Below are 23342 nucleotides of genomic sequence, written 5' to 3' on the forward strand. Positions count from 1 at the left end.
TTTATGTCATGTTTTCAATAACCGGTTTCAATCACTAATGTGTTGGATGCAATAAGACGTAATTTTTCCTGGTCTAATGGTGAATTGTTTCTAGTCCCAACCATCAGCTGGAATACCATTAGTCAACTCAAAAGATGTGATAGATTGAATCTAAAGATGTAGGATTTTCACCTTTCATGGAGATAGGATAGTCATTTCACCCCATCTTGTGTTTGAACGTCTGAACTATACTCTAGGACAATTTTTTCCCCATAAATTTAAGGTAAAAAAAGTTCGGTATATTGAACCTAACAAGAGTCACTGTTTTGTAAAACTAAACTTGTTTTTGTCCATTTTTGTTAACTCAAACATAAGGAGAACAGTTTTGTAAATGAAAACCCAAAAGTAGCTAATCATGTAATTTTCCCAATACTAAACCTGTTGGAATGGATGGTATACATTTGTCAAAGTCCAAACCATTGGAATGGATGGTAGACATTTGTCAACCTATATATTCCTGGCCATCCTAATCTACCCTACCTAGGTACCCTTTTTTACGCTTTACCCACCTTGTTTTCCCATTGGATAATGTAGAAGGGGTTTTGCAGTGTTAGGATCCTCTATGCCTGCAGCAACGTTCAATTTTTTAAGAGTTTTATTAAATGAAAAACCCCGGGGAAAATCTTCCAACCTTTATTTGATCATCCCAACCATTGGATGTATGAAAGAATATCTAGATCAATCACATGCCAAATTGTAAAGCTCTCTTTTGTCAGGACATAACTTTTATTGTATCTTTTCTTTGCAATTCCAATGGTATAATATTGCTCCTATTTTCGACAAAATTTCCAACCTCTACCATGAAGGGTAGAGAACAAAATTTGGACTGAAATTTGACATGAGTCTGAGGCCTACTCGTGGGCAAACGTCTTTTTGTCTTACCATCACATTGTGTAAGGTACACTGCCAGTACGACGTGAGGAAAACAGAAACCGAGGAAGAAAATGAAGAGGTTCCCCTCCCCCCCCCCCCTCTTTCCCAAATGTTGTTTTGGTTACATTGAAAAGAATGATTAGAAAAGGTTTCAATTTCAGTCTATGCTAACATCATTTCCCTTCCAACTAGACCGCCTGCAGGAAAACAACCAAACACCCTGTTAGTGAAGATGTTACCAGTTCCTGGTCAACTTGCACCCGTTCTCAAAGTTAAGAGGATGCATATGATTTACGGTTTGACATCTTTAAACTGATACGATCTCTTTACTTTCACATCAAGTAAAAAGAAAGGGACTAAGGGTATGGAAGGGGAGGGGGAGGGTTCGAACCAGTTGCTTCTTTATGGGTTTTTCTTTGAAATACTGCTGTAAACTTATGAAGACATCATAGATTCCAATAACCATGGTTTAATTACAAATATATTATCACATGATCTTTTTTACTCAACTGTAAAAGAATTAGTAACTTCAATATGCAGAAGAAGTTTCCTTGCCTTGCCGATGAATAAGCAACATTGTAACATGTTACAGATACCATTGCAATGTAGGAAGAACTACATAACCAGCTCAAAATTGAGACCCTCCTGGGCACACGTGGAAATGTTCTAATATCATCTTCGTAACAAATTAATTTATCAGTGCCTCTTAGCAAGGCAACTCATTTGTGAAGTCCCCCCCCCCCCCTCCAATTGGATAGAATCCAATCAAATCAGAGTCTAAGATAGGATTTTTCTTGCAGTAACTATGGATTTTGACTCACTGTATCTCATGCTACTAGAAGCTCTCTTATGTTACAATTTATCACACAGACGACCATTGGCAATTTCTCTCCCTCATTAGCACCTCCAAGACTGCCAGCCAACTTGCACATCACCTGGAAATGCCTCCTCATGTAGGATGAAAAGAGTTCAGGTCTTTCACCTCCCATAACTGATGAAAAGACGAAGGCAAGGAATGGGTGCTGTAACAAGTTTTTACAATGTGAAAATTCTCTGTATTTCCATTCCATTTGGTTGAATTATATGAAATAAGTGAGCAAAATAAGGTCCCATCAATCTATAACAATGCAACTCAATGAAAAGAAACTATCATTGATCTACAATACTTAATTTCACAGCCAGCAAATTACTGCCAGTTGGAGGGAAGCAATAACTTCTGCCTCCCCACCCCCTCACCCGGACAAAAAAAGACCTTAGTGAGGCCATAGAAATAGTGCTTCGAAATCCTTCTATGACGAGCAATTCGAAAGAACGGGAAGGAACAACATAATGGGATAAATTTAAGATGCCAATGAAAATATTCTTACCAGGAGGACAAATGAATAACAATGAAGAATGGTGCATATGAGCCCTGACTTCACTGATACACTTCTTTTGGAATGTCAGCCTTTCCCAGATATACCTGTTGCATTTCCTCTCTCCAGATCTGTATTGGCATGATCCAGCTAGTTAATGAAACTTATTTTTCATCTTTTTTTATTTTTTTTTATTTTATATTTTTTTCAATTCTGAAATGGATGATTCATCACAATGAACAGAGTGCTAAATTTGAGCATATACCGTTTCACGAAATTCCACCCGGATATGAGGCACATTTGTTTTGTGAATATCATTTCCATCAGGACCTCTATTGTAGTATGATTTTCCAATCCAATGTGACTGACAAAAGACATCAATGGCTCAAAATTCAAGTCAGAAGGTTTGGAACTCAACTTGAAAAAAGCATCATAATTTAAACTTGCAATAAGTACAGCCTTCTACTTTCACAAATATTGCACAAATTCTTCGTAAGTAATTATGAAGCAATTTATGTTTTGCATACTTTAAAGCAAGCTCCAGATAGGGTAGATGCTCAATACATAGTACAACCCATTCAACAAAAATTCTGTGCATGGACCTCATTAACTAAAACTCAAGGATTCGTAGGTACATATGACCATTGAACAGAATACAGAAAGACTATTACTACCATATGAAAATCAGAAAAAGATTATACAAAAAGAGAAGATAACAATCCAAATTGCTATGGGCAAATAGATTATCATAAGGATTTACCTTGGACAGTTCCGACCAGGAGTTCTATGCACTAGAATGGATCATCTCTAGTGATCTAGGAAATGCATGTGAAGCACTGTGAAAGCTGGGTCCGAGGAATCTGGACCAGATCAGATCGTCTGAAGACAATCCCGTTTCCAGCCAATCCAGAACAGGTTTTCTAGGGCTTTTTGGCCGATTCAGATCGAAATTGGTGGCTACCGATTCCAGTGCCGATTCTGATTACTCAAACTATGGCACTGAGGGTTCACCTTGCAGACATTTTGTGGAGGACCACACCACTGTGAATGAGCAATATCAAGATTCAGGAATGCCATCCATACTAACCCATGTTTCTGTTACAGATTGTAGGAAAATTTCCTTTGTGCAAAACATCAAGGGATATTCTAGCACTCAAAAGGCCATTCTTAATTACAAGGCAAGGTAGAACCCCTGTGAAACAGTGGGATCGACTCTTCGTTTTTGGTAAGAAAAAGAAATACAATGGACTACAAACCCATTGTGCTAGCACTCAAAGATTAAACCATGAAACATATGTAATTTCCTCCAAATGAATGCGGATACGTTATTCACCTGTTATTCCCAAAACGAGGGTTTCAAAGCAGCAGGTGCAGGACACTATAAGATGCAGAAGCAGGAAATAACATGGGATTGCTCTCTCTCTCTCTCTCTCTCCCTCGATTGATTGATTGATGAACCACAAGAGGATTACATTAACAATTTCTGCCCATATGCCAGCCAACTAGCGTTTCTCCAATTGTCTAGTGCTATGAGTTGAGCACCATGTTACTGTCTTTTCTTATAAATTGATCAGCAATTTCTTTTGTAACTAATGTAGTAAGGTCCAAGTAATGTACCTTCAGTGCATGTGAAAACCCTGATTGGTATACTGAATTACGAGCAATCTCACATAGATCACATGAACTTAATTTCCACACCTGTAAGTGAATTGATTAGTCCCCATGGATACAAATAATATCTATTTCAAAAAAATGGAGAGAGAGAAAGACTCACAGAAGCTGCTATACTGTATTCTTCTACCAAGGGTTCTTTTGTTAAGTGAATTTGTAGAGGATCATCTGTTGAAAGAGAAACATTGAGGCCCCGAAGGAAAAACATCGGAAAAGGGTTCCGATGATAATCCAGAAACAAGGAATTGTTGCTCAGAGGAGACATTGCCAGCCCGATCTGATTAATCAAAATGACGTCAGAGGCAATTAGATATTCTGATGCAATAAGTCGTCCAAATAACATGAACTAAAAATTAGCATTTCAGTTTTCCCCTTTTATCTTCCCCATTACCTGTGCAAGATAATACAGATATTGCAGGACGGGAGATTTTCTCAAATTGATTCCGTGAGCAATGTTGTGAGCCGTAAGAAAAGTTGCCGCAAGATGATCAATGTCACCAGCCTGAAAATAGTAGGCCACATGAGACACCTTCTAGATAATTAAATAATCTGTCAATGCAAACTCACAAGAGCCTCAATTATTACCTCTCCTGAATGTGGTCGGAATTTGATGGTTGTCATCCCCTTTGATTCACGAAGCTGACAGAAAAGAATAACCAATTACGGATTCTCACACATTTTAATGGAAGTAGAAGCAGCTCATAAAGAAATAACTGAATCATCCATCATGGCTACTCAAGTCATTGGTAGAAGATGTCCCACCATGCCAGTATTGCAAAGCAAAGGCACAGATTTATGATCAACCAAGGAGAAGGAATTCAATTGGTCCAATGTAGGATATTCGAGGAAAATGATGCAACTATCACATGATTATAATGATACTCCTCTTCCTATCCCAAAATGACCATCCCCTTTGAAAAAACCCAAATTTTAAGCAAAGGGAGTAGAAGTATTAAAACCATCCATCGCTATTTGCGATTACCCTTCTATTACAACTCTTTACTACATTGTTTCCAAACGAAATGAGGTAATAGATGCAGGAGCTAATATGGTAAACTTCTTAAAAACCCATGTATGTAAGGTGGTCAAACAATTTGGGACAGCTAAAGAAGGGGACAGTCATTTCGGGAAGAAATACTATCTTTGCATTTTAAGATGTCATTACTATTTTCAATGACGTCAATGTGAAGATATGGGGTCTTGCTAAAAGCGGCAGAAGAGGTCTCAACCACATGTATGTGTACCATTTTGCTATGCCATAGGCGGGGATGATCCATTTTCTGACCCTATTTTTATTTGTCAACTACCTGAGACAGAAAAGCAACCATCTGTGCCACAATCACCACTACTAAAAAAACAAATAATCTGTAAGTTATAGCAAACACACCTTATTTAGGGTGTAAAGGTTAGCATAACAGTAGTAAACATAGTATGAGAATGCAGGATTAAAAATATTGGTCCACTGAGCTGGTGTTGGCATGTGTTTTGTTGGTCGCCTTTCAGGCTTACTTTCGTCATCCACCAAATCCAACCCAACAACCTGAAAAGTCAAATAAAATCAGAAGTCAACTATTACATCTAATAAATAGTGGGATACCAATACGAAACTATGAAAGAAATATCTGGATGCAACTTAATTTAACAAGGATCTTATAAACAAAACTAGCAAAACAACGGTCACAATCTGTAAAAGCTACAAAAACCATGTGTCTTGAGATATCGTGAATTTTGCCTGTAAAAGAAAAGGTTTTGGAATGAGATGGAGAAAGCATGGTTTAAGGAATCAGTATCAGATCGGTCATATCGGCCACGAGCGATACCGATACCTGGTCGATCCTGGCACGCGTAGCTGGATTGGACCGAGTATCAGATACCGATACGGATCAGCCGATCCGAACCTTATAACCTGCAACTTTTGAAAACAATTCCAGTTCTTCTTAAGCACTGATATGATATCTCTCATCTCTAGTCCGGTCTGCACGGAACTTGGAGGGTCTTACCGTTTTTGCTCCTCTACACATCCAACGGAGCGGGACATCGGATTAACGTCCAGATTTTGCAGATTGCAGCTCACTGCAGTGGCTTCACCAAGGCACAAATTTTCAGGTTTTTTTTCTTCATTTAAGTCATTTTCTATGTTTCTTGTTAAAGCAAATCTTATGTTTATAATGAAATCGTATGAGTATGAAATGATTCTATATATTGTTTGCATGTGAAATTTGTGATTAGTTTCATTTTTTTAAATTCAGGAATAATTAAAAATTAAATACTTTGACTTTGTGGATGATCTCACACTATGTTGTAGATCTCAGTGAGTTCTATAACTTCATGTTTTGAGTTTTGATTTTTGGTGAAAAAATCAACCAAGAATGTACTATGTTTTTTGAAATATTTTAGTAATTAAAAAGAAGTTAAATGTATTTGTAACCAACCCGGTTACAATAGATTTTTGTAACCACTTTTTTGTACCCTTGCCAATTCATTTACAACCATGGTGTTGTGCCATTCGAGAATGATGTTAGTGAACCCGAGGTCGAACAAGTCAGCCCCGAACTTGCCCCAATCATCATTGAAGACCCTATGATTGGTCTTCCTCATGAAGAAGTAGATGTGACAATTTCTAAAGATCCCGTGGTTATTCCCTTTGGAACCAACATTGATTCAAAGGTGGAACATGTGGATTTTATCTTTCCACCTAAGTTTTTTGAGGAGAAAGGACCACGTCTCGTAGACTTCATTCCATACGTTTGTGAGATGCCAGAATTTTATCATGGGCTGAAGCTGGACATTCATCATATGAAGATTATTCTTTGTCTCTACAAAACTCGAGGTCGAGTTTTTTCTAAGAAGGGGAGAGTTGATGCAGGGCATCCGGCTGGTTCAATTACAGCCCAGTTGCAAGCCCAGCCCAATGCAGTCCAGCCCAGATCCAAGATCAGGCCCAGTTCAAGCCCACGGTCCAGCAGCAACCAAAGGTCTAGACCAGCAAGAATTCCAGCCCAAGTTCCCCATTGGGCCCAGCAAGAATTAAACCTCACTTTGGACCCAACCAGCCCAAAACATGGACTCCTTGGAGCTGTCAAGATGGACCCACAAAGGCTGGCTTTAGTTTATGCCATTTGCTGTTATATAACACCTGCAGATCTGAGTTTTGTTGCAGCAACTTCAAGCTCTCTGATCTCCAGATCAATTCATCAGTTGTTGATGATATTTGGAGGCTGAAGTACCCTCAATGAATCTTTCCTTCATAAAAGTTGCCTAGGAAGATGAAAAAGCATAAACTGTGGGGCCATCTTGACAGCTCCAAGGAGTCCATGTTTTGGGCTGGTTGGGTCCAAAGTGAGGTTTAATTCTTTCTGGGCCCAATGGGGAACTTGGGCTGGAATTCTTGCTGGTCTAGACCTTTGGTTGCTGCTGGACCGTGGGCTTGAACTGGGCCTAATCTTGGATTTGGGCTGGACTGCAATTGGGCTGGGCTTGCAACTGGTCTGGGATTGAACCAGCCGGATGCCCTGCATCATGGGAGCATTGCTTGTCCCATGTTTTCTGCAATCGACTTTTCCTGTTGCCTGCCTTATAACTCTTTATTTCGTCTGGGTCTTTTATGAATGATACTTATGTCCCTACATCACTTTTTCTGGCATGGACCCTAGAAACAATAGTTCATTTCACACTCTATACACAGGTAAACTGGTAGCTAGACTTTTGCCACCAGCTCATATTTGCTCCTCTAAAAAATTATAATATGATATCTAACAAACCAACCCCTTTTATAGTGCCATAGAGAACAAGAGAAAATTTTCAAATCAATTGTGCCAAAGTGGATGAGAATAAAATGACAATATCCCATAATACCAAATAAGTGTCTATAGTAGGTTTTTTCAGTTCTACAACCTTTAGTAGTTTCCATACAATGCTCAACATTCTCAACAAACATTGAGTTTATAACTATACCATATGCGAAATTGGATTGCAGGGTAAAGTCAGCATGGGACAAACCTGTTTCAAGAAAACATGCAATTGAGGGTGTGAATCTGGATCAACAGTAACCTCGAAAAGGGGAAGAAATATGTTGTCAAGAATGTTCTGGAAGGATGTAACGATTCCCATTTCCTTGTACACATTGTACAGACGTGGAAGCTGAAAAAGATAATTCCACAATGGAACGACATAATTTATAAAGAAAGCTTAGCAATGATCAAGAACTTTCGAAAGAAAGAGACAAAATACAGCAGGGATCACTGATAAGTGCTGATTAAGCAACTTCCAAGCAAAACAACAACAGAATCACATTACTTTGTAGATCCTTCCTTCCCCAGCAAAAGAAAAGGAACAAGAAATACAAAGAAAATTTTCCATTTGAAAAAGGAAATGCTCCCAAAACCAGTTGTACCATCATTCCCCTTATTTAATAAGTTCAACTGGTAAAAAATTGGACAAATACACAGAAGAAATAATGCACTAGTCAACCAGTATAGACATCTGTCATCGACTCATCATGCACATACTCACTGTAGTAGACCAAGTCTATTCCCATAAATGTAAAATAACAAATTAAGCATCAAGAACTAATGGCTTTTACACAGCGTTTAAAGAAATTTTTTCCTTGACGGCCCACTTATCTGGAGCTTGCAATGGCTGCCTAACCACCAATTAAGTATCAAGGCCACTGAGGAAGCCTTATCAGAGTGAGATGGGTAGCCCAAGTGTCAAATTAAATTATACATGAATCAAATTTTCCAATTTACGTGAAAGTAAAGTTCAAAATGAAGTTTTAGAGAAGATGGAAAATACCTGAATTAACCAAACAACATTCTCACTGTATAAGTCATTATTCACTATCCAACTAGCCAGTTGATCCCACTCACTTTGCTTTCTACCATAGATTGATATCCTGTATTCGGCCATCTGCCAAAACAACCTTAAAAATAAGTCACCCACCAAGGGGAACCATTATTGTGCATAAGGAGAAAGTGGCATTCTTTAGAGTCCCAACATGAGAACATCAAATTATTTCATGCAATTCCTTTTCCTTCTAAATGAATATTTTTGGAACGTTTTCAGTTTAGCTAGTTTGATGCCTATCCACTTGTTGCTTTCTCAATGAGTTGTATGATTCATGTGCATAACATCAAATGCCCAAACATAATTTCTGAAACGCAATCAAATTGAAGAAACAACCCAATAATTTGGAAAGTTAAAAAGGTACAAACAGTACCAAAAAAGAAACATGAATACCGAAAAATGAACTAAAATGCACCTGGTATTTACTGGCTACAAGATCCGTGAATACTTGTTTTGTCAACTCACCGAGGAAACGACCTGTTGGAATGGAAGTAATAAGTTAGATAGAACATGCTACGATATCTGAACCATGTTCTTGAATAAAAAATAATAAAATCTGAACTATCTTCAGCATGCTCAGCACAACCAACAACGGATTAGTGGTAGATGGTTCGTCAGGTTAAAATATCAAGATACATAAAGATTGATCAGATGAAGGCACATTTATCACATACCAGATCTACAGGTAAAGGAAAACATAAAATAAGTTTTTTAATTAATTCTGTCTTCACTTTTTGCATTTTTGGTTTCTTACAAAGGAGAAATTGAACCAGAGCATGGTGGGTGTAAAAGGAGAGATGCTTCTAGAGAGCCAATGCATCCCCAAGAGGAAAACTCTACAGGATAGTTATAAGACCAATAATGTTGTATGGAGATGAAAATTGGGCCCAAGAAGAAACACAAACAAAATAAATGTAGCTGAGATAGATGAGTGGAGAAACTAGAAAAGATAAAAAAATGGGGTAATTTAGGAGTGGCCCAAAAATGAAGGCTAAGACTGGAGTTTTGTGGAAAGAGCCCCTCATCGGATTTGAACCGGTGACTTACGCCTTACCATGGCGTTACTCATATAGGAATAGTAAGACCTATTGTTTCTTTTGGTGCTCTTCATAAGCAAAAGGCATAAAAATATACAATCCAGATAGATAACTATCTATCACATACTTTCATCGCCCATTTGATCTAATCCTTACTCATTTCTTGCATGTCCTCGGAAATTTATAATGGGTGCAAATTCTCCCAATTTGTGACCTACCATACGATCTGTTATAAAAATAGGCAAATGGTCCTTGCCATTATGAATAGCAATTGTATGGCCGATCATTATGGGTATAATGGTAGATGCCCGGGACCAAGTTATTATTATCTCTTTTTCTGCCTTCATGTTGAGTTTCTCGTGATAGATAAGGGAAGGAGCTCCACTTGATGTGGCATGGGTTTGTTGGAGGCCATTGAGAGTGCCATTAATGGAGATTCATATGATACAAAATAGAGGAGTTAAAAGACCAAGAATAGACCAAAATGACTTGGAAAGAAGAGGAAAGAAAATATATGAATGGCTTTGGGTTGACAAACTGAGTTGAAAGGCAAAAATAGGATCCACATAGCTGAATCTATTTAGTTGGGAAAAGGCTAGTTGAGTTGAACTGAATTTGAGTTAATATACTTGGGTACCAATACAGAAATTTAATTAGGTAATAAGAAGTTTGAACCATTCCATCCCCTATGCATACATCTAAATGTCCTCAAAAGGCTAGCACAAGGTGATAGTATTAATTTGGATTTAAGTAATAGCATTTAACTTGAACACTTAATCAAGAGAACAGATCATGTAGGCAGATTACTGGTATTAATTTGCTGGCATTTAAAAATTGCAAGGCTTGCAAATCATTCTCCCGGTGATATTAGCATTTTGAATTAACACTTCCAGAACTCGTAACTGTTATTTTGATATTCTGTTATTCTTATAATTTCGTTTTGAAAACTGTAATGAAAACAACTTGACCTTCTGAATCCCTATAAATTAATAACTTTAAAATTGGGAAATTTAGATGAACACGAGCTTTGTTAACAATCCAAATTATATAGCACATGTATTTGGCACATAACTGAAATTCAACACAATTGTTGATTTAATGTCCACCTTCTCAAGGCAATCATGAAGATACAATAACAAACTAAAAAGGAGATACCTTGGATAAGATTATCTTGCTTAAGGAAAATCTCTCGGAGCCTACTTTGACCACAAGGATTGTATTTGAGATTGAACTTGTCAAAACGATGAAATGTACTCTTGTCAGCATGGACATCCAGAAGATCTACATTAAGGTCATACCTGCTCCAAAAAAAAGGAGAAAATTTTCAAAATATAATAATTTAACAAAATGAAAGAGAGTTCTTCAAAGAATAAAGGATAATTTTATCATACCCTGTCAAATCTAAACTCTCAAAAACTTCTTTCAGTGTCAGATACGTCCCATCTCGGAATATTACGACCTGACCAAAAAGCATGTGACATTGCATGGCCTCAGTTTAATAACAGTGGAGTTTTGCTTCAAATCCAAAAACGGTATAAACATCAACAACTTCGAATTGGATCAGTTTCTCCTCAACAAATAAGTGCTTGGGCGAATAAAATCCTACCTAATGGAGAAATAGTTGGAGAGGTGACAAAACCCTATACTTTTCATTACAAAACCAATAAACCAGAAAAGGATGGATTGTTTTGTGAAATTTTTTTTGGGCCTATCAAAAGTGGAATTTGTGCTTGTGGAAATTATCGAGTAATCGAAGATGAAAACGAAGACCCGACCTTTTGTGAACAATGTGGAGTCGAGTTTGTCGATCCTCGGGTACAAAGATATCAAAAGGGATACATAAATATGCTCGTATGTGGAGTGCAAGTCCACATATTGTCAAAGTGCACGGGAATGTTACTCGTCTCAAGAGAGTAATGAGTTCACAACTATTTAGTCCCAAAGGACAATGCTAGGATAAAGTATTACAACACCATCAGTTCATCACAAAAGGAAATGTTGTTCATTACCTCATCAGGCTCTTTCCTCAACTTTGACTTGATAAACCTCAATAGATGTTTCTGGTTCATACACGCTGAGTGATGAACATGAGTGTCAACTTTCCTGACATTGTAGAAGTCCCTATGTGGTGCACTTTTCTGAGCAAGAAATTCTCTATCCGCATTAAGCATCAAATGAAGGTTGAATTTCTGGACAGAGATATTGGTGAATCAAATGACATATAACATTAACATTATTGGAACACAGTCATTTCAAGTAATCAAGAACTTAAAAAAAAAAAGTTTTTGTTGGTTTTCTTAGTTTTTTTTTTTGGTGGGGGGGGGGGGGGATCAGCAGAGAAGTATTTACTTGTTCCAGAAGAACTAATCGATGATGACATAAAGATCGAATGTTTCCTGCAGCAATTATTCGAAGGATACGATGCAGATCGGTAAAAAAGGTTGTTGCATCAGCAACAGGAAAAAGTTTCTCCGGCGCTGAAAAGGAAAGAAGAAAGCATGGTATAAATTCCCGGAGGGCACTCCTGAATCACAGTAACAGCAAGTAACCCAATACACATGAAAAGATTGGGCCAGCATCTTACAATCTTTATCTGCATAGACATGAACAACACCATCTTCCATCTGAAAATAATGCTGTGGGGGGGGTAGGAACCAAATGATAAGAATAACAAATTCTAATACCAATTTAGCTGGAAATACAAGAAGGCACCATTTGTGAGGTTTTCAACAAATTAAGATAAACTCACATCAGTTTTTTCCTCAGGTGTATGAGCAAATGGATTTGGATTAGGCTTTGGTGTGCTGGGATCAGTGATAACTTCTTTCTCCCAAGGAGCAACTGCTTCCGTGAACACATAACTTTCTCGCAGCTCAAGGCATTCTTGAAGTACTAGGTAGGCCTCCACTTCATCAGGGGATGGAACCTCTAATATTGAGAACAGATTAAAAAAAATAATTTCCCTCTGACACAGAAATTTAAAAAAATGAAATCTCAGAAAGATTTCATTTCCGAAGTAGCCTAATTCCAAGACATAGAAATAGAAGGTACAGTGAGGAGTTTTGACGCAAATTAATAATTTTAGAGACAGTTTTGATAACATGGTGGAGGGAGACACGGTGACTATAATTTCTTGGATGTCTTCAAATAAGAAACACAGATATTTCCACAGGCTATCAGACACATTAAGTTTCTGGCTTCACTAGTGAACTGCTTGTTGCCTTGTTCCATTGGAACCCTAAGACAGCAAATCAGTTGGCTAGGCAAAGGGGTGGACAGATTTAGTTGGCGCTTTTGAAATTTTTTACCCTTCGATGACTAGTCACTAGTCTTTGTATGTACTTTCATCTTGGACGCCTTGGATGGTGATGCTTCATTTGTTTGTGTATTGTTCTCTGATTTAATTTTCATCAATAAAATTGCAGTTATCTACTGCGAGAAGGCATCCAGAACTATTTGTCCCATAGGCCCCAATAGGCTGAAGAGAGCAAAAAGTATCTCTTCTCGTAGAGGGGGATTCAATAAAAGCCGATTAAGCATTATTTTAAGGATCAATATCAGGTCTCAATGGATCATCCGATGCCTCTCCTATCTTATTTGCTCTTTTCCCTTTTTTTTTTATTCAAGATTTCTGTGCTACAGTTGGTGCAACAGCTTCTGTATACTCAAACCAAATAAAAAGTAAACAATATCCCCTCCGTCACAAAATATACAATATTTAAAATTTTGCAGGGGCACAGACATACAAAAACAGATGGAGATTTTAAATACCCTACAGTCGCGTATTAAGAGGTTTCAGTAATTTGGGAAAGAGAACATAGGATTCCCCCTTCAACACCCCCCCTTCCAAAAAAAAAAAGTTATCCTTACCAGTTGGGTTAATTTTAAGTCGCACAAAAGTTTCCTGTTCTGGCTCTTTCCGCAGAATATCAGCTGCTACAGGGTCAGGCTGCACACCATGCAGGTCACCAGACACACTATGGGATCGAATCATGCTGGCAGCTATAGGCTTCTGCTCAGTATTAGCATTCAGGTGATCTGGCAAATTTTGATACAGGTTTTTACCCTCTGATACCTGTTCATGGAAGGTTCAAGTACAATTTCATTAGTCCATAAGGACATAAAATACATAAGAACTGTAAGATATGCTATACTACATACATAATACAGACAAACCAGGCAGGCAATGTAATGAGAAACTATTCAAAAAACCAACATCCATTCTGTTGCCAATGTAGGATATCCTGTCCTCCCATGTGCTGGAGGGAGCCATCAGTGAACCCATCTTTCAGGGACAAGATGGCTACACTAGTAAATTTTTTGTGGTTGTCTTTTCCCCATTTTCATACTCTTCTCCAGACACATCTTACCAAGCCACTTTGGCAGCTGTAAATCCTGTCAGAATGTTCCATTGAAGTCATTTACAACCAAACATCATTATGATGTTTCCATTATATCACAGCCCTTTACAACCAAACATTATTCTCATACTTTCCAGAAGAGATTACTAAATGATATCAAGATATTGGTGTTGAACTCAGGCTGTCGCTAAGATAGGTGAATCAGTGACAGTCTCACAAAAACTTCTCACCACTTTGGGGGATCTCACACGTTAAGCCAGCATACATTCACCACATCCGCACAACCACATTCAAAGCACAAAGAGCAAACCACAAAACATCCACAACACAGAATATACATGATTCGACGGTGTGGCTGCGTCCGCAGTGCAAATGACTGTTTGGGTTACAACCTAAATCCAGCCTAAGTATAATGCACAATACAAATCACTTTTGGCGGCACCCACCGCAAGGAGCACCAACCCCCAATTTATGTGGCACCAACCCCCTACTTTATGTGACACCCACCACAAAGGAGCTACAACCCCTCTACCAAGCACCCACTTGATAGCTTACAGTGATACAATCAGATTGCATATGTAATTACCCTAATAAGCTCAAAAAAATTAATGGCATTTCATCAAACATCTTGCCTATAATCTAAAAAACATACATATATGTGAATGTACACAAAGAGACTACCAACAACGAGGATGTGTCTCCCTGTCTTCTCCCACTCCCAAGCTTTACCTCAACACATGTAGGGTTTCAAAACACCTTTCTTGATCAACCCGAACCCTTTTTGTGTCTTCTCCATCTAGGTATGTTGAGTGGCTCTTCTCCTCCTCTCTTCACAACCGTTGATGTTCTGTTGCAATGATTGAAGATTCCCTCTCAATAGTACACAATCAATATTCGTGTAGGGGCAATCTTCTAGGGATCTCCTCCTTGGAGTTTCTTCTCTTTTCTCTTCTCCTAAGTGGGGTGTGTTCTTTTTCTCATATGCACATAAGACTTCTTATAATGCAAAAGACACTTTGGAAGCAACAAACCACGTGTGCCCTCAGTCGACCTACCCTGGCCTCGGATCAACACCCATTGAAGCTCAGTCGACATCGACTGAGGGTCAACCAAGGCCAAGTCAATGTCAAATGTATCCCATTGAGTGTATTCAAGGTCGACACCCTTAGTGTTACCAAGCTCCTCTTCTCTTCTCTTTCTTCTTGCAACTCTCTTCTTCACATTGGCCTCTCTTCCATTTGCACGTCAACAATGTATCGGTCAGTGTGGTTGACCAACTGAATGTGTTGACAACAATGACAACACACACAACGCACTTTCACTCATCACCCCCTTTGTAATGCAAATATGAAGACTTATATTCTAAAGAAGAAAAAGAAGTGAAGAAGTCAAAACTGTCCCATGACCCTTTTTTATTTAAAGTTAGTTATTCGTTTTTTTTTTAGTAGTCATGACAGCTCCTAGAATTGGCTAGGCTAGATTAGGAGTCATGTAACTACTTAAAAGTCACATGACCTTTTATTTTTGTTGACAATGTAAGAGTCGGCCAAGGGGTTCCCGTCTCCTAGACTGAATAGGAAAAAGGCTTTTAAGCCCAATATAAATAAAGGCATGCTGGGAGACTCCTCTTTACCTCTCATTATTTTGAAAAACTCAATCAAGTTTGTTGGTCTGCAACTTTCTCTTCATTGCTGAAGATTTTGTCTTGTGTTTGATCAAGGCTGGTGGGATTGGTGTTTGATCCAATCAAAACCTTGCGGTGTGAAGCCCAGGTGGTTCGTTCTAGCTCTCTTGTTACAAAACACTGTTCAAGTTCCGGTTTTTATTCAAGGATCTTCATTCAAGCAAGATGCTGTCCAACTACTACTTCAACAACAGTAAGTTTGAATCATCCCAAACCCTAGTCATTCTTCTTCTAATCCTCTAAACAATCCAAACCCTAGAATCCCCTCCATCTTTTAACCCTTTTCCACAGTCCCCTCGCTGCTCAGAACAAACCAGTCATTGAAACAGCCCCACAATCAGATCAAACTCTCCTCTCACCCTATAGGAGACTTGATCCAAGTTGCAGCCCCATCTGACCATTCAAACCCTAAATATCCACATAATTCTCTTGTCAAAAACCTAACCCTAACCCAACCAAACTTGCTGCCGATTTTGTTTCGCAACCCTAGACTTGCTAGAACTTAACGAGACCTTCACTAGAAGACTCCCCTACATCAACTTACTTAACCCTACCATCAAACCCTGAACCCCACTAAACCCTAACCCAAATTTGACCAAAATCACCTATTTTGACCTAACCGAACTACCTGTTCACCACATGCCCTCTTCGATATACAAACACAGACCATGGAATCTCTCCCCCTGCTGCACATGTCTCCTTCATCTTCTGTCAACCTCTTCCTATACTCTCTTTACCCCTTTGTAGAGGTTCTCTTCCCCTACATATGGTAACTATCCTTTTAGGGTCTCTTTCCCCCTTTTTGGAAACTCTCTCCCCTTTTGATAACAAATCCAAAGGGTAGAACAACCGACTCCCGCCGTGTCCATATGGGAGTAAGTATCTTGCAATAAAACACACTCCCCCTTACCATTTGCACCTCGGCGCACTTCAATGCTTGGAAGAAGTACCCATACCCAATTTATTTCAAAGGCAATTACCAGCCTCCTTGGGCAATGACTGGGTAGATACATATGCAACTTGCTCTACTATGACCTTCTCCTTCCAAACCCTCTTCTTCACTGATTGAGATTTCTGCTTTGGGTTTTACTTGAGCTTCCCTTGAGGCTTGTTTTGAGGCCTTTTGGTTTCTCTTCTCACTTGGGGTGGCATAAATGGAAACACAGTTCTACCATCCCTTGTTATATGCCCAAAGTTGTGGCAATTATAGCATTCTACTGCTCCATCAAGGGTGAGAAAGAGTTTCTGCTTACAAGGTTGCTTGGCCTCACATTGAACTTGTAGGTGGCAATCTTGTGACTTTCGCCAAGGTGGGGGTACCATTACTTCTTTGGTCTTGGGGGAGTGACCTTGTTGTAGCCGCTATGGTCCAAAATAAGCCTTGGGTTGAGTTATGTATATGTTGGGCCTTTGATCCCATGGATTTTCTTTGTAATGGGTCACTTTAATGGGCATAAAATATGGGTAGAAAGTAGGAAAACGGGATTTACTTCATTAGTTTAGTTAGAGTCCTGTTTTGAGTTAGTTTCTTACATTATTTTAGTTTCCTAGTCAGTTTATGTTCCCTTATTAGTCAATGATTGAATTAGGCCATTCTTTTTTAGTGTTTGAGTATGTTTTTGAGTCTTCTATATAAGTTTGTAAGGGGTTACAGCCTTGTACACGAATTTGATTAATAAGTTTGAAAAAAAAAAACCATAACTTTGTGCTTTGCTCTGTGAGAGAGTATGTTGAGATGCCATTGGTGAGTGGTGACAGACCAAAATACAATGAGAAGCCGTGGGTGAGAGACCCAAGTTTGAGAGAAACTATCCTATCTTCTTCTTCCCTTATTCGATTTCTTGTTTTTTATTTTATTGTTTTGAAAGTTCCTGCAAATCTGAGAACTGATTGAATTATTTACTGTTGCTGGACCTGAAGTTTGCGATCCTTTTGTGGACTGGTTATCACTTGTGACTAGTCTACATTACCCTTGCCCTTGTGCTTGATCTTGTTTGAGGACTCACCTCCTTCAAAGCCCAAGTCAAACTTAATGAGGGGGTGGTCTCTAATAGCTCAAGATCTCATCAAGCTTGTTGGTGTTCATTTCTGTCTCATAGTGGGAGCTAGGCTACTTCACTCTGCCAATTGTGGCTTCAGTGTTGCGATTTCTTCTTCAAGTCTACTGCAACTCTCAACACTTGAGGTGAGTTTTGCCTCAAGAAATTCATTAGATTTTTTCCACTTGTACTCTCAAGTTTGTGCTCTCTTGTTCAGATTTGCATTTGCAGCAGTTCTCATTCTTCATGACAAGTTGAGCCTCAAGTTCTTCAACTATTATCTTGAACTCTTTCACCTGTCCTTTCAGCTTCACTACAATCCATAGTTGTCAAGGCATCAATCTGGAAGTGTTTTGAATTTCCTGCAGCATTTCTATTCTTCTTGGCTATGTTTAGTTCTCCAACTAGACAATCAGGTTAGTAGATGGAATTCTGGGTTGCTGATTTGAGTTCCAGTATAAAAAAAAATATTTGCTTATAGCCCCAGCTTGTTTTGTTAGATCCTTTCACTGTTACAGATATGCAGTCAAGACAACTGATCAAATTTTTCATTAGACACTTGAATTCTTAGAAAGTTACATAAATCTAATCAAGATTTGTCTACATGCCAAGAGTAGACCTCCTTTTGAATAATAAACGATTCCAATCAAATTGGTACCTTTTATTTTGGCGAGAAAATTAATTTCCCTCAACCACTCTATACTTCCTACTCTCAAACTGTCCATGTTATTCTTTCTATAAATCCTATGTTTCAAGTTTCATGTAATCTGGAATTCTGGATTGCATTCTTGAACTTTCTCTCTCAACTCTGCATCTCATCTGAACATCTCCAAATTGTTTAAACTTTTCTGTTTCCCAGGAAACCACTTCTTTCTACTTTTTCAGTATATTTACAACCCTAAGTTTCACAAGTTTTTCATTCCTGAGCTTAACCCACAGGGATTTGGGTTTATTAAACCTCCCTGCATCACTGAAACAAAATAGCGAAAAAATGCAATATGTTTAACCATGCACAAAGTCACATGCATGATGAACTTACAGCATCTCCATTAGCATGCAAATAGCTATTGTCCAGTTTAGAATTGTCAGTCAAGTTATCCTCTTCATCGGATCCTTCTATACTCTCAAAAGCACTAGCACTAGCAACAGGAGACTTGGGAGAAGTTGGCCTCATAATATGTGCACTTCTCTTATTTGAGCTCGCTCGTCCAGCAGATTGTCCTGAAACAGTAGAAGTTCTCATGTAAATTACGAGAAATCCAGAGGAACAACAGGTCAAAGAGGTGTGAAACTTTATTCACACACTGAGGAGTACAGCAGCAAACAAGCGTCCACTAAAACAAAGGTATAATCTATTGTACAAGAAAGCTAGATAATATTTTAATGATTAACTAGACACTTATTACAACAAGTCCTTATCACGTCGACTGGGTTCAGCTACATGAATCCTCTTAACTCCACCTCAGCATATTCTGTTATATCATAAGTTATCATTCTGTTCCTCATTACTTTGACTCGTTTTGTAAACAACCACACCCCCCCCCCCCAAAAAAAGTTGCTTATAGCTATCAAGGAAGGAAGTGAAGAAGCAGAAATACAGCACGCCTGATAACCACATCAATGAAATGGGGCTGGATAAGAGGTTGTAATAAGAATCTGAATGAAACAAGAAGAATAGAAAAGGAGACATCCTAGACCTACCAATTCACACAGCAGACCACCTGCAGCGAATACAATCAGACCAAAATCCCCAAAAACAGATGCAGCCTCACCAGCCACCCCTCTGTTCTTCTAAAGCTTCCCACTTGCACCATATCACCCTTTACCAGTGGTACATTCACTGGTCTTTGTTGCACACAGGCCAACCATGTAAACCGACTATTCTCACTCTGCTGGTGATACTTCTAATTTACCTGAATGCCACCATTTCTGATTTTCCACAACGAATAGCAGGAACTTCAGATTATTCATTTCATAAAACAGAAAAAAAAAAAAGCTAAGAAACTCTAGGCAAACCAACTACAAAACTACATGGAATACATTCAAGATGTAGACTGGAAACCAGATACTCTGATTGTTCAAATGAAAAAAGCCCAAAACCATTCCATTAAGCACAAAAGAATTTGTAGAATTTTAAGATGTTGATGGTAATGACGATAACTTCAATCGACCGCACAAGATAGTACCAAACCCTTTGTAGAGTGAAAAACTGCTGACTTAACCAGAATAAAAACCTCTTCTTTTTTCCCAAGCATGGTAGTAGCATGAAGTATTTCTTATGTAATAATTCTCCCTACACTGGTTCCCTTTCCCCAACCCCAAGAAGAAGAAGAACCATTTGCCTTGGGACGGGAATCCAAAGCCTAGCACGTGAAAGATTACAGTAATATGTTTCATCAGAATCATTAGTCTTGGATATTCAAAAGGCGAAATTCAATCCCCAATATGGTAGACTTCCAGGAGAGAGAAACGAAAGAGGGACTGATATGAATCTAGGGTCTCTGTCTAAATCAATGCTTGGAGATCTATAGAAACGAGGATTACAGAAAGCAAAGGAAGACATGCAAAGCCAACACCATATTGTGAAATTTTTTCTCACTGATACGCTAATTCATACTCTTGCACGAATTCTCTTAATCAGTTAATGCTGTATTTTCAAGCTAAACTCTACGCCCCTATTTGATCTCTACCCTGTAGGCTCTTCGCTGACAACAATTACACAGTACAAAGATAATGGCTCCAATGCTCCGAACTTGAAGAGACGACCCACTCACAACTGCCAGTTAGTAAGCAGTTGTTGCTTGAGACGATCAATTCCCAAGTATCTTCAACCAAGTGAGGAGAAATGAGCCATTTAAACCAATCTGATAAAACTCGATCACTGTTCCTATCAGTCTCTCCATATTAAAACACAGTCCGGAAACATTAGAAATGTTCAGAAACAACAAATGCAAACGAACAAACACCTTCCATTAATAACCATTAAAACGTCAAATTACGCCAAAGCTTCACTCCGAAGAGAAGTCCGACAAGTGCATACCTTCAGGCAGCGTGTGCAAACGAGGCAATCCGGCCGGAATCGGAAGATTTCGGTCATCGAAAGAGATAGCACCGTTCCGCATCTCCTCCCCGTCAGCATCAGCAGAAGCAATCATCGTAACATCAGGCAACGAAGCTGACGTCCGACGATAACCTCCTCCCTTACGCCGCCCATGACTCCTTCGCTTCTCACCATACTTCCTGAAATGCTGAGGCGAATCACCTCTCTCCATCGCCTCCTCATCACCATCTCCTCGCTCTCGCTCAACCGTCTTCGCAAATTCTAGCAACTGAGATAGAGTTTTCCGGTGCATGTAGTAGGCCGACACCGCTACAAACGACGCTCCAACCAGAGCCGCCATGGCTAGATGCAGAGCATAGGCATCCATTTCTCTCCAACTATAAATCACAAACACACACACACTCCCTCTCTGAATCTCTCTGTTCAATCCGGTCTGTGAGTGTAGAATTGAAACCCTACGATGTTGAAGACAATGGGATGTAATGAAATGGAGAGAGCGCGCGAGAAAGAGTATATTTAGGAGAACTCGAGAGATGCGTTTAACTATTTATGAAAGAGAGTAGAAAGAGAGGACATATTCACTGCTGTGATTTCACTTTTTCAGACGACTTGCATCATCGGAATCCATCACCGCTTTTTTTCTTTCTCTGGTTTTTTAGAAGGATTGTTTTCCGTACTTTTATGGATTTTGAATTATTCCCTTGTTAAATTAAAAATGAGGTTAATTAAGAGACTGAAGTGGAAGGTGGAGCCCTGCTTGGTGGTGGTGGGGCCATGAGATGAAAATGGCTCGTAACAAACAAGTGTCTGTTTGTGATAAGCAGATAAGGAAAACGTAGTCGTGCAATTGGGGTGTGGACCCGCCCCGTCATTTTCAGTGGTAATCGATGCGATTTATCCTTTATTCTGGTGATACACTCACTTCTCAATTCCCACGTGCTGCCACGTCAACACATAATACTCTTGAGTTTCTCTTCTGTACTCCGCAGTTTGCAAGCCACAATGCAACACCTAATACTCTTGAGTTTCAGCTTCTCAATTCTCCTTTTCCTTTTTACCTTCTTAAAAACGTCCCTCACCTTTTTATCCTTTAAAGAGTGCAAGGGGTCTTCACTCTTCTTTAATCTTTATTCTTTAGTCTCTTACTCCATAGGCCTGAATGCCTGATTAGTCTACCTATCTAAAACTGCCTCCATGGGATTTTAAGATTGGTAAGGTAAATTAGGTAAATGAGTAAATAGATTATCATTGTTAGTCCCCTCTCTTTTTGGTATAATTTTTATTTTTATTTAGAACTTATTTATGATAAATTATTTATAATAATAAGTTGTGGGCTAAAAATAATAAATGTTTGGTTATTACTAGATAAAATATAAGGAGAAAGAACGCCACCCGATTGCACAGCGCACACCACCCCTACACCTAGACGTAGGGGTGCGCACAATGACTACCACACCCCCTAGAAAGATGGAAATAACCAGAGATGCAGTGGTCATTTTGCATACTCCTGTGTCTGGGGTAGGGGCAGCATGTGCATTGCGACCAGGTGGCGTTCTCTTTCCTTAAAATTTATTATAGAATGAGGAATGGGTCCGTAACTTTTGATTCCTTTGTTTATTTTATTGTTTCTTTTTTTTTTTGTGATTTTTTTTATTATAAAAAAAAAAAGATAAAATAACATTAAAGTAAAAGAGCTACTCATGGTTCTAGCATTACAAGCTAGAAATTATGTTACCCTTATGAGAACTCTTAGGCCAGATTTGATATGATTTTTATTTCAAATTCTAATTGATTTTATGAAATAGTCAATGAATATATTTATTGTTCAGAAATTGAAAGTGTTTTGATTATATCAAATATGAAATATTTCAAGAATAATTTGTGAATTCTAAGTTCATTGGGAAGGGTGGTGGTGGCGGGGGCAAGGTGGGGCGGGACTGGGAACAGTTAGCTAGCTAGGGATTTGATTCCTTTGTTCCATTGCATAGTTTTATAAAAAATGTGAGATGCATTACATGCTCAAGGCTTTGTCAAAAGACACACACAAAAAATAAGGAAAATTGAATAGGGTTTTATTGTTTTGAGATAAAGGTTTCTCTAAATTTCCCTTATTCCTAAGGTCACCCTAGAGCCATGCCCAAATCAAATCAATCGGAAATACAAGACTACGCAAAGATTTTACTTATTTCATACTAACAAGTTCAAGCTCCATAGTTTCTCTATTAGCTACTTCTCATCAAGTATCTCCTACAAATTGTTTGTCCCGATTGCATTCAATCCTTTGTAAGTCTCATATAAGTATTAGGTACACCTATAAATAGACGCACTTTTGTTGTTACCCAGATTGTAGCCCGGTTCATAGACAAAGAAACAGAAT

At 38.7% G+C, this 23342-nt stretch overlaps 1 protein-coding gene across 2 annotated transcripts; it reads right to left on the reverse strand.

Annotated features, from left to right (window-relative positions):
* Positions 1–1440: 1440 nt before the first annotated feature.
* On the reverse strand, positions 1441–21465 carry LOC122648799 (AMP deaminase-like). Of its 2 annotated transcripts, none has more exons than XM_043842029.1 (20): positions 20945–21465; positions 18944–19125; positions 13691–13886; positions 12570–12748; positions 12405–12456; positions 12170–12297; positions 11830–12009; positions 11212–11279; positions 10976–11118; positions 9199–9260; positions 8733–8846; positions 7938–8078; positions 5326–5478; positions 4524–4577; positions 4330–4440; positions 4042–4215; positions 3885–3965; positions 2533–2631; positions 2280–2398; positions 1441–1903 (listed from the first exon to the last, which is right to left on the reverse strand). In XM_043842029.1, the coding sequence occupies exons 1-19, from the start codon at positions 21330–21332 to the stop codon at positions 2330–2332; spliced, it is 2574 nt and encodes an 857-aa protein (XP_043697964.1). In that variant the 5' UTR covers positions 21333–21465; the 3' UTR covers positions 1441–1903; positions 2280–2329. The 2 variants fall into 2 exon arrangements, with proteins under 2 accessions (XP_043697964.1, XP_043697963.1); XM_043842028.1 differs by having other exon boundaries at positions 13691–13895.
* Positions 21466–23342: the final 1877 nt, after the last annotated feature.

The sequence above is a fragment of the Telopea speciosissima genome, chromosome 1, assembly GCF_018873765.1.
Source record: "Telopea speciosissima isolate NSW1024214 ecotype Mountain lineage chromosome 1, Tspe_v1, whole genome shotgun sequence".
Classification (NCBI taxonomy): domain Eukaryota; kingdom Viridiplantae; phylum Streptophyta; class Magnoliopsida; order Proteales; family Proteaceae; genus Telopea; species Telopea speciosissima.